The 12589-nt window shown below is 39.8% G+C and overlaps 1 protein-coding gene across 6 annotated transcripts in view; it reads left to right on the top strand.

Moving 5' to 3' along the window:
• syne3 (spectrin repeat containing nuclear envelope family member 3) overlaps window positions 1–12589 on the top strand; it is a 103560-nt gene that overhangs the window by 44965 nt on the left and 46006 nt on the right. For all 6 annotated transcript variants that reach the window (XM_062968445.1, XM_062968440.1, XM_062968443.1 and 3 more), the window contains 5 exons: window positions 1086–1395; window positions 4924–5085; window positions 6601–6945; window positions 8121–8257; window positions 12227–12401. In XM_062968445.1, coding sequence (XP_062824515.1) covers window positions 1086–1395; window positions 4924–5085; window positions 6601–6945; window positions 8121–8257; window positions 12227–12401 — 1129 coding nt within the window. The remainder of the gene's footprint in view (window positions 1–1085; window positions 1396–4923; window positions 5086–6600; window positions 6946–8120; window positions 8258–12226; window positions 12402–12589) is intronic.

The following is a 12589-nucleotide window of genomic DNA, read 5'->3' as shown; positions in this document are numbered from 1 at the left end:
ATGGGTGGACAGGTAGCAGTTGAAGTGCTATCAAAGAGTAACTATGCAATGTGGATACACCCCAGATTCTACAAAGACCATTTTACAGAACCTGTGTATACCATACAGAAAATATAACTCTATCAAGAGTTACATAATATATACCTCATTATTGATTCCTCAGTTTATAAGTTGTGCCATCAGAGAATCTGTTATTGTAGTGTGCTTACAGTGTCCCAGCTTGCAATGGGAAAGCTAAATGTATGAGTTCTAGATATGATAATGTGTTTCAGATAACAAATACAAGACAATCTTTGTGCTCGGTTAACAAATAGGAAGAGCACAAGAAGAGGGAATGAGATAGTCTTGTTAAGACTCGTGCAGCTAGCCCAACCACACCAGATAAAGAGAGCTATTTTCAGCTTCCTCACATTCAATTCATGAGCCTTCTCTGTTAAACTTCTCTGTTAAACCAGGAACAAGGCCTCCATACGTGTTGATTCAGAAGGATAACAAAGACATAACACCAAAACAAATGTTATTAGGATCATTTCCTGTATCTGTTTTGACTAAAACATATAATTAGATACTTCAACTATGATTCTAGGTTAGCTGCTTAACAACATAGTGTTTTTCTGGATTTTGAACAGCAAATGGAGATATTTTCCTAGATTTCTTCTATCCTCTCTTAGGCATTTTCTCTTATGTAAGTAGTGAAGTAGATCTATATTGATTTTGCTAGGGAAATGCATGCCAGGAATAATATTTGTTTTCATCCTGGCTTACAACCATAGTTTATAATTTGATACAAAATTACAAACTAAGAGTTGCCACCAACGAAGAAAAAGTAGATAATTGTCATGTGCAAAAGCAAAAGAGAGAGAGAGAGAGAAATGTGATCAGAGATCTTTCAAAATTAATTAATGTAGGAAAACTATCCATAACAGCCTCACTAGCACAGAAGCAGGAGATGTTTGCAAGTGACTTCAGAGCATCAAAATTGGTTTGGAAGAGGGTCTGTGTTCCCATAATTGATTTTTCATGCATTAGGATTCCGTTGGGAAGTGTCACTTAACACATTAAGCTATCTTTCTTTCCCATGATAGTCGTATTGAATGGGTTTGGTTGCACTGGAGCGAATACTTGAAGGCCCAGGATGAATTCTATGTGTGGATTCACAACATGAAGGTGACCTTGGAGCCAGACATAGAACTACAGCTTGGTTTCAAGGAGAAGCAGTGGCAGCTCAGCCATGCTCAAGTCCTGCTGAACGACGTGGTAAATCAGGCAGCTCTGCTAGAACGGCTACTAGAGGAGGCCAATTCCCTGTATAACCGGATTGGAGATCCAAGTGTGGATGAAGATATCCAGAAGAAAATGAAGGAAGAATATGAAGAGGTCAAGAATGAAGCGCAGGTGAGAGGAACAAATTATGTAGTTAAAAAATGGTAAAAGTACAAGTTGCAGGATGGGGGTGAAGGGTCAATGCAAATTATAGAGTTGGAAAAGATGACAGGATGACAACTCTGTCAGGCAGGAATACACAACCAATTCTGACAAATGGCCATCCAACCTCTCTTAAGCCTCCAAATTGAAAAAAAAATCACTCTTGCAGTAGCAATTGTCTCTGATCTTGAGAGTCCTCTGCTTCATAATGCTCTTTCCCATGGCAACCTTCACCTGCCTGGGGAATGGAAGTCTTCTTGTGAGTAGTGTGGCAAAACTGAGAAGCCGAGAGCAGAGGAACCTCTTTTGGGCCAGAAGTACAGAGTTCTGGTATTTCCTAAACTTATTTGATGATTTTTCCTATTTCATTGGATGGCTTTGGGATCTTAGGCTATGTATACACTAGGATGGTTATCCCTGTGTATATGTGCCCCAGAGCAGCCCCATATCTAGTAGGTATGTACTGAATTGGGCGCTGCATGCTCCTTCTGACATGTGTGCCATAGGTTCACCACCACTGGCCTAGGGAAAGGGTGGTGACATCGGTACTGGTCAAAACAGGGGAGCCAGCCAAAACAGATCTGATCCAGCTGTCCAGACTGCCACAAAGCCCCAGGAAACTGGAGTTTCCTGCAAAGAGCATCCTCAATTGTGCCTAAAGTCGAGCTGAAGACAGAAAACCTGGGATAGGCATATAATGCCCCTGTGCATCATGGAGACAGGCAGCAATAATTCAAGATGAGTTCCAGATTTCTTGGTTAACGTAAACAAGCCCTTACTTTTATACTGTATGTAGAGTCTGCCTTTGCCAGCCTGCTACACCACACCCTAAAGCACATGTGTCAAATGCAAGACCCGTGAGCCTAATCCAGCCCACCACCTCAATTTATTTGGTCCATGAGGTCCAGGTGCATGTAAACAAACTGCCAAATTTGAAGCAAGGAAAAGGTACACATGCATACTAGGATATGTGCTTGCCACCCCCTCTCGTGGCTGGATGTGGTGTAGCGCACAGGGACTGTATGCTCCACAGTATTTATTTATTTACTACATTTATACCCCGCTCTTCTCACCCTGAAGGGGACTCAGAGCGGCTTACAAATAATATTTGCATACAGTGTATTATATCACTAGCACAGCACAACACTAGCACTATATACCAGCATATTGCACCACACCACTATACTGTAATATTACCAGTAATATTACATGTAGTAAATAATATATAATTAATATTATTATATTGTATTACATTATAATATTATTATCAATATTGCATGCATATACAATATATTAATTATTATTTATTATTGTAAATGATATACAGTAGTTGGGATAATTTGCAGATTTGAGCAAATTGCATCCCTCATATATGAATTTGATGTCCTATTAATTCCTATTGTCCATGTTAGAGTCACAAAATGTTCAAGGAGGTTAACTGTTCATCAATTAGCTTTATTCTAACAGTGAGTAAAGATTACCTCTCAAGATGCTGGACTACTACATCATTAAAAAATGAATAGAGCGGATGGGATTTGTGATACAGTCACATTTGGGAGGCAGACGTCTGTTCTGTTTAGTCAGAAGAGTGAAGTTTGGATTTAGATACAAGGGTTGTGGATATGATGGATGACTTAATATGTCCTTTAGCCTTTTCCCACCCTCAGAGCCACAGAGAATTCTAGAGGTGGAAGAGGCCCCAAGGGCTACCCAGTCCAATCACCTTCTGCCAGGCAGGAAGGCACAATCCAATCTCTCTGAACAGATGGCCATCCATTCTCTGCTGAAAGGCCTCCAGAGAATAAGGCTCCAACAGAATCTGAGGCAGCATATTCCACTGCTGAACAGCTCTGCCAGAAAGTTGTTCCTAATATTCAGGTGGAATAATTTTTCCTGCAATTTGAATGCATGGCTCTGCGAACTAGTCTCCAGAGCATCAGTGCTGTTGGGTTGCAATTTCTATCATCCCCAGTGCTGGCTGCATCCTCTGTGTTTCAAATGCAGCAGACACAGAGAATGTAGCTAGTGCTTGTCTTTAATTTGTCTTTAAATTTCAAATGGCTATTTGAAGGCAACCATAAGGCTGATGTGGCCCTCGGTGAAAATGAGTTTGACACCGCTGCCCTAAAGAGGCCAGATGCTGTCTGATCATGAAAGCTAAGCAGGGTCATCCTGGCTGGTACTTGGCTGGGTGATGGCTAAAGCATATATTGTGCTGTAGAAGAAGGAACTGAACAAACCTCTGACATTTCTTGCTAAGAAAACCCAATGAAATTCATAGAGTTGCCATCAGTCAGTTGGAGGGTATGAAGTCACATGCATTTCATAACCATTAAATTCTATCTTTGTCTTCTACACTCAGTACCTCAAAGTTCTTACTTAGCCAGGATGTCACTGCGTAAGTCAAAGACATGAACCCATACATACATAACTTAACTTTTTTTTTCAGAATAGACCTTCTAAAACATTTTTGTCACTGATTTGCTTTCCATTTATTTTCCATTCTCTGTTTTGAGCCGAACCTAGTCTAAAAGGCTTATTGGCAAGCAACTCTTGAAGTAATATAAATAATCACCAGGGACATCCTGTCTTTTTGGCTTTAGCAGGAAGAACTGTGGCAGTTTGATACTTGTTCAGTTTTGATTAGTGGGAGAGAATGACTGCTGTTTGCTGTTCATTGTGTCAAAATGATTTTAGTTCATATAACCTTAACTGAGGCCAAGAAGGAACAAAATGTGAATGGGAAAAACTATGCCTGATCATGCAATGTTAAGGAATTTGGGTGTGTGACAAGAGCAATTAAATTACAGCCACCAAAACTGCTTTTGAAGCATTCATTCCCTCCAAACTTTTCAACTCCTGTTCTCTTTTCAATTCAGAATGGCAAGGCGTGTCTCTGGAAGCTTCTGGATATGCAATTGGCCAATTTGGGATATGCTCCCTGTCTATTTTAGACCAGCACAGGCTGAGTTTTTTTCTGATTGAGGACTGTCATTAAATCCTGAGATATATCAACCTCTGCCTTGCACTCTGCACAAATATTGGCAAGAAAACCCAGTGACAGGTTCACCTCATGGTTGCCATACACCAGAAACAATTTGAAGGCACACAATGACAACAACAAAACACATACATTTTGGTTTCTTTGGCATACAATTATAATTTCGGTATCAATAATTTGCAGAGATGTAGGCATATCATTCTTTTCTCTTTCTTTTAAAAATATCAAAAGGCTGAGACCATATACACTCATGAGATATTGTATTTGTTTTATAAAAAACTAAATAATTGCAGCACAGGCATGGCTGGAATGTATTTCTTTGTTCTCCAACTGGAGGAAAATTGTTTTGAATTCCTAAAAAGAGGCAAGTAACTGAGGAGACAGTAGGGGGGAAAAACAGGAGACTAGGTTCTTTGTGTTCTGGGTGTTTTTAAAATAAAATATGAGCCAAAAGATAACTCTCCCTCTCCCTGTTTCTGATGTCTCTTTTGTCACAGAGAAGAGTGGGACTGCTAGAAAAGATAACAAAAGAACACGAGCGATATAAGAGCAACATCGACCAGTTTCATTTGTGGCTGACCCAGGTGACAGAAAGATTAAACGGCTGCCTTAGCCAAGAAGCAAAATTGCCGGCAGAAAATAGAATTAAGGCCTTGCAGGTACTTGCTTGTTGTTTGCTACTGAGAGCAAGAAGCTTTGTTGAAAAAGCTTTGCTTATCTTTCATATTCCACACAAAGGCACATCTGTGCATGCTCTAAAAGAGCCAATGGGTGGAATATGAAAGGTACAAGCTGCATGCAGTTCAGGGATATCCAAGAGTCTGGGGAAATTTGTCAATAGACCATTGGACAGATAGGATGATTTCTGCCTCTAGACAAGGATCACCTTCCTCCCCCATCATGCATGTGCCAGATTTTCCCTGTCTCTAATGCTAAATGCTCCATTCATGTGAAATGCATGCATACCCAAATTACATAATTGGCTCCTGGAATTTTCTAAAAGGAACTGCACATTGTGTACTGAATTTCATACATATATACCCTATTTGAAGGGAGCCCCTGATGGTGCAGCAGATTAAACCACTGAGCTGTTGAACTTGTGGACCGAAAAGTTGGTTGTTCAAATTCGGGGAGCGGGGTAAGCTCCCGCTATCAGCCCCAGCTTCTACCCACCTAGCAGTTCAAAAAAATTCAAATCTGAGTAGATCAGTAGATACCAGCAAAATGACCTTGGAGGTGTCTATGGACAACACCGGCTCTTCAACTTAGAAATGGAAATGAGCACCAACCACCGGTTCCCTTAGACACAACTAGACTTAATGTCAAGGGAAAATCTTTACCTTTACCCCATACCCTATTTGAACATAAATGTGCTCTACTGTCAGAGAGAAGGTTAGGTAGATTGGCATAGAAGAAGGCACATAGTTTCTTCTTACCAACTATATGGGATGGATCCAGGGACATTTTTCTGATCCTGCTATGTCCACTACTGCAGTGCACAGAAATACTGTCTTCTATAGAAAATGCTGTTACCTGTGCAGAAAAAATTCATGTTTCTGTTAATAAATGCAGCATGCAAATTTGCATGAAATAAGTTCCAAATTATGAATACAATGGGATAAGCTCTTCTGTGGATACCAAAGTGTATGGATGCTCACATTGTGGTCTTGAAAATTGCATTAGTGGTGAATATTTTCTAACAGCAATAAAAAGGTTGAGGAGCCCTCAGTGGCTCAGCGTGTTAAAGCGATGAGCTGCTGAACTTGTGGACCGAAAGGTCGCAGGTTAGAATCTGGAGGGAGTGAGCACCCGCTGTTAGCCCCAGCTTCTGCCAATCTAGCAGTTCCAAAACATGTAAATGTGAGTAGATCAATAGGTATTGCTCTGGCGAGAATGTAATGGTGCTCCATGCAGTCATGCCGACCACATGATCTTAGAGATGTCTACAGACAACGCTGGCTCTTTGGCTTAGAAATGGAAATGAGCACCAACCTCCAGAGTCGGACATGACTGGACTTAATGTCAGGGGAAAACCTTTACCTTTACTAATAAAAAGGTTAGTTATTGCTTCCCTTGGGAAAAATCATTAACAAAGAGTTACATCCCTAAGAAAAGGTTCTAGGAGATTCTGCAGGACTAGAAACCCATTCACTCTGGATCTTTTCCTCTTGTAGGATATTGCCAAAGACGTAAAGAGTGGGGAAAAGAAACTGAGGTATCTTGAGGCTCAGTCTGTTGGGGTGATGCAAAACACCTCCCCACTGGGAGCAGAGAAGATAAAGACTGACTTGGAAGATCTGAAAAAAGCCCTCGAAAAGCTGAAAGTGGTGGGCGCTGAGGAAGAGGAGAGATTGCTAAAAAGCCTTAAGTCGGAAAATGCCTATCACACACAGGCCAGGTTGCTGGAAGCTGAAGTCCAGGAGTTTCGTAAAAGCCTGCAGAGGCTGGGAAGCACCTTAGAGCCCAATGATGGCGCAAGAAGCGAAGATGACTTAATTGCTCTCTGGAGAAAATGTAAGGTAAGTGTTTCTGTTTCTGGAACAGATGGAGCGCAAAGAAAGTTGGTTAGATGTGGACAGTCAGTAAAGATGTGCTAATGGTTAGACATTTATATCATCTGGTCCTCTGATGTTGTATTGAAAATAAAGTGGAAGCATTTAGATCAAACCACAAAGGTTTTACTTTTAAGGAGGTAGGTCTTTGCTGCCCAATAACTCAATGTGGTACTCCAGGCTGTCAAGAGATGTTATCTAATTGATGTTATTTTAAAAAGAAAAACCAAAATAAAACCACAATGTACACTATCAGGGTCCTCCAAGACTGCTACTGAAACCTAGGACTCTGTCTAGGTTTCATTGTTTTGGAAATATAATAGAGAGATATACACACACACATACACATGGAGAGTTTCATTGGTATATAGATACTTTATAGGTATACAGATATCAAATTATAACAGGGTAAAATTCTTGAATTCAAGGTGTCAGTCAGACTTGCCCTTTCCTGTGCTGCTCTAACCTACACACACACATGTCATTTTGTAGCCATTGAAAATGGTCTGGTCTTATTCTTTTCTCAATAGGCTGGTCTTGTGCTTTTCCATTTCTGTTGAGTTTTTTCTTAGATATTTGAGTTTGATCAGTACATTCTTGGCTTGCTTTTCAATCGATTTTTACAGCTATATTATCTATGTGTGTGTGTTTTAAATGAGCATTTGAAATGTTTTTAATTTTCTGTTGCATTTAATTTTTCAGTACACTTTTTTCCTGCTTTTTAATATGTTTTTATGTTTGTTGCTTTTTGTACTTTTGTTTATAAGCTACCTTGAATTTGATTTTTATCATAGAAGAAGAATGGGCTATAAATGCCTAGATAAGATAAAAATGTCAGAAATTAAAACCAGTAGCATTAAGTTAGAATTGGGACAGCTCATAATAATACTATGTAAATACATGTACATTTGATTAAATAAAGTTCATATCATATACTGGGCATATAATTTGAATGAACAGGTTCTATTGCACAGTAATTTGCAAGAAGTAAATTGCCTTTCTCAAATGTAGCATGAAATCCAGAGGGGAAAATAGGTGAGCAAACAGATATAGGCAGACATATATGCCTATAATGCAACAGGATAACTGTTTAAATAAATATATGCGTATATGTATATAATGATGCCATTTTTATGTTTAAGGCAACAAGGGGAGCCCTTCCAGCAGAGGAATCAAAAGCTGAAAGACTGAAGACTCAGCTTAAGGAGTTGTTCAGGTTTTCACAAGACATGCAGCCTCTTTCTGACAGTGTGATTCGTGCAATATGTGAATATCAAAGGTATTTCTCTGGTAGGGAGGGGCAGCAGTTCAAAATAAACTATGCTAGGGATGAGATGGCTCTGGTAATACGGAAACAATGCACTGAGCAGACTGATTGAGACCGAGCTGCCAGCCAGAAACAATAGGTCAATGAAGTGGAAATAAATGTTTTAAAATTATTAACATCTTTCAGCTGTGTAAAGGGTCTCTTGAAACAAGGGCAGGGAACATTTGACCCTTCAAATGCTTTAACTACAGCTCCCACCATTCCTTATTGTTTTCCATATTTGGGCTTCTGGGAGATGAAACACAGTAAAACCTCCACTTTAACATGAGTTAGGGGAGTAGGCCCTTGCAAAAGTGGAAAAAACTGGAATCTTCGAAGAATATCTAGATTATCCAGCACAAGCCTATGTCATCTGCCAGAAACTGGTCATTCTGGAGGACCTGTTAATTCCAAAAGCAAGGTTCTGTGTAAGAATCTCTAGGCCCTTTAGTGCGATTCTGCAGCAATCTAGAGATTCCTGGATATAACGTTTTAATAAAATCCACAGAATTTCAACTCACAGATATGGAGGACCAATTATATAATGTATTTGGAAGAGCAAAGATTTCCCAGGACCCTTCAATATCAAAGCAGGAAATCCCAGGATATCTGCTTTGAACTGGGTTATTTGAGTGCATACTGCCATATATTCCAGTTCAAAGCAGGAAATGTGGGATTTTATTCAACTGTGTGGAAGGGGCCTCACTCTGCCTTAAATGACATAACAGAAGAGCTGGGATACAGCAATTCCTTATATATTGATTAATTGTATTCATATCTTGCATTTTCCCCACAGAGTATGGCATGGTATGATATGGTTTCCTTTCTCCCCTTCTAAATGCTCACTTCCTCAAATGGTTACACACACGCGCACACATATACACACACAAATGTTAATCGCCAAAAGATACTGATTGAATCAGTACTATCCATGGCTGAGTGAGCATTAGGCTCTCCACAGTTTTAGACCAGTGTTCTGATCCAATGGTGCAGCACCTCAGAGAGCTCAAGGTATTCAGTTTCAGAGAAGTTCAGGGAAAGGGATTGCATTCCAGAGATGGGCAGGGTCTCAGGTAAAAGAATGGGAACAGTGGCATTTGGTGACCCCCATGCTAATATAGTGGAGAATCTGGTCCTGGTTTTTGTCTGAAGCACCTTCCACACAGTTGAATAAAATCCCACATTATCTACTTTGAAGTGGAATATACAGCAGTGTGGACTCAGATAACCTAGCAAATACTGTGGGATTTTCTGCCTTGATATTCTGGGTTATATGGCTGTGTGGAAGGGCCCTGAGTAGCAACAAATGAGCCATAGGCTTCAGCACTTTGGATAGCTCTTTTAGAATTCAGACTGCATTCCAGAGCAGAATCACGGACCCACTGATAATAACAATAACAATACTTTATTTATGACCCACTATATCTCCCCGAGGGGACTTAAGAATCATGTCAAGCAGCCACTGAGTAGGACCAACAAATGTGAATGTATTTTATCTTAAAGTTGTTAATGTCTGTCACTAAGATTTGAGAGATGGGAATTTCAGCTTTTCTAGAAATGAAGCATCCTGTACAAAAAGATGGGAAAGCTCCCACTGATGATGTCCTGGGGAACTGCCATGGCACTTTGGGAAATCTCAGGAAGCCAGACAGAGATTCCTGGAAGATTTCCCAGCACTCATTTGGCTGCAGTTTGCTCTATTACATTTGTGCCATGCCATCTCGTGCCAGTTGCATGGCTTTTCTTGGACAGTGCTGACCTTTTATGTTTGCTTTACTTAAAACATTGTATTACTTGTTGCTAGGTTTTATTTTCACCCATGGAGCAACGTGTTAAGTATATAAACAAGAATTACTACTTGTCTGTGCATGGTTTGTTTTTTAGTTGTTTTGGCTGGTTTCATTCACTTCACAGTTTTCCGGTTGGGTCTGTCCTCCCTCCCTCCTGTTTCCTGCTTATATGCAGCCAAGATAGACAGGAATTGCAGCCTACCAATCCTTCTCCCCTCCCTTTCCCTGGTGAGATTTGGCAAAAGAATTCCACTTCCAGGCTAACTGGAATCAGGAAGTGAAGAGAACAAAGAAAGAACAGACTTAGGGAAAGGCTTGTCACATGTTGACTGCATCCGAAAAGTTGGTTTTCTTGTGTCAAGCACAGAACGCGGTGGCAAGCTGAAAGAGGTTTGTGTTGCTTAAATAGATCATTTATAGCAGAACCAGCTGTTCAGATTTTCAGAAGCAAGTCTGGGATCCTTTCCAATGTATAGTAGCAACTAATGGAAATATTGAACATGTGCTGGAGTGAATATGACAAATTGTTGCCAGATTGTTTCCCCCAGAAGCCTTGTTTGTTTATAGGAAAGGGTGATAAGCATGTGGCACTTCATGGCAACAGAAGAAATAGCAAAAATAGGAATCTTGGGGCCTTCATTCCACCCAAAATACTTTAATCATAAACTGTCCTGATTTTATAACTGCCGAAATGAGAATTTTTTGTTGAGTGAGAAGATACTTTCTCTAGCATCTTTTCTGTCTATAAATCACTAGATACCATACTTTCCAGCATTTTACAGATGAAAATCAGGACATACGTGTCTGGGCAACATCAGAGCGTGGTTAAGATGGCATAAGTTATTCATGAGGAAGAACACACAATTTAGGAGAGGCTGCAGCCGTTTCCTTTTGCTTTTCAGCTTACTGGGGAATGCAAGATTGTCCCCCCTGCCCTTCTGTCCTGTGAGTTCAAGCTAGAATGTGTTTTGAATGGAATTTGCACCAATTGAAGTAGGATGAGAATAGGCAGGAAAACTGAAACTGGGACATTTTAAAAGCAGCTGAAAAAATGGATTGACAGAGTATTAACTGGATTTACTGTCCCTGTTAAATAGGGATAGTTTCAGCATATGGAATATGGCAAGCAGCAATAGAAATTGATAGAATGAATGAATAAGTATACTCTGGTTAATAAAAACAAAACGCCAAGAAACTCTTTCTTCAAAAGTTCATTAATTTTGACAGCTTCTTCTAACCCAGGCATGGGCAAACCTTGGACCTCCAAGTGTTTTGGACTTCAGCTCCCACAATTCCAAACAGCCAGTAAGCTGACTTAGTTTCACACACAGACACACATACTAGACATGATCTCTCCTCTATATAACTGTTAAAAGGAAAGGAAACCTGAAAATCCTTTATTATAACTACATATAAGCAGATTTAGGGTTGAAATTTCTAGAAACATGATTTCAACATTTCCATGCCTATTCTAGAGTTCATAAAGGGTATTATGTTTAAACTTGGGATGGGGAATTTTTGTTGGTGCAAGTAAAAGTTCATATGACAAGGGAATGCCTTCCCATTCCATGCAACTTAACTATCATAAACTTTTGCTTGATTGTGCCATGTCTGTTGATCTTATAGCTGGTGCTTATAGCATTTGAGATTGTTGGGAAACTCAGGGTGCATCTACACTGTAGAATTTATACAGTTGGACACCATTTTAACTGCCATGGCTTCATGTTATGGAATCATGGGAATTAAAGTTTTCAAGATCTTTAGCTTTTGTTGCCAAAGAGTGCTGGTGTCTCATGAACCTATAGCTTCCAGGGGTCTATAGTATTGTGGCATGACATTTAAATTAGTATCAATCTGCATTAAATCTGCAGTGTATATGCATCTTTAGTCATAAGTGCAGCTTTTGGTAAATCTCCACAGCAGGTGCATGGAAAGGAATGTGAGTCTTTTAAAAAGGTTTAGTTGATCCTTTGACTGACAGAGATGGAAGCATGGAAATGAGAATATATGTGATTCAGAACCAGTATTTGTGTTAAGACACTGCTAGAAAGAGGAAGGCCATTTGTCCTTCGAGTGCAGTGGAGAAGCAAGACTTACCCCACTTCCTAGAATTCAGATATAGTTGTGATTTTTCCTGTTATTATTTTTACAGCCTGAAGGGAAAGACATACAAAATGAGTTCTGAAACTGAAACGGAGTTGAGGCAACGCTTCCAAAATCCTCTGAGGGAGTTCCAGCTGTGGAAACAATCAGTACAGAGACTACTGGACAACACTGCAGATGTTTCAGATCCTTCCTTGACACTTCCATTCTTGCATCAGATTGAGGTGATAATGTATTCTATGATAATGTGATTAGATATTTAGGCTTGGAAGCCTAAAAGTTATATATATGCAGGAGTATACCTCAACCAGATTCAATTTAGTATCACTGTATATACCCATCTAAAATCTTTAGCTAAAAAGTTAACCCCAAAATCTGTGATTCATGCATTGGTCAGTGTAAGTACTCAACC

The sequence above is a fragment of the Anolis carolinensis genome, chromosome 1 (assembly GCF_035594765.1).
Source record: "Anolis carolinensis isolate JA03-04 chromosome 1, rAnoCar3.1.pri, whole genome shotgun sequence".
Taxonomy (NCBI): Eukaryota; Metazoa; Chordata; class Lepidosauria; order Squamata; family Dactyloidae; genus Anolis; species Anolis carolinensis.
The sequence above is the reverse complement of the archived record's forward strand: the minus strand, read 5'-3'. Positions and strand labels throughout refer to the sequence as shown.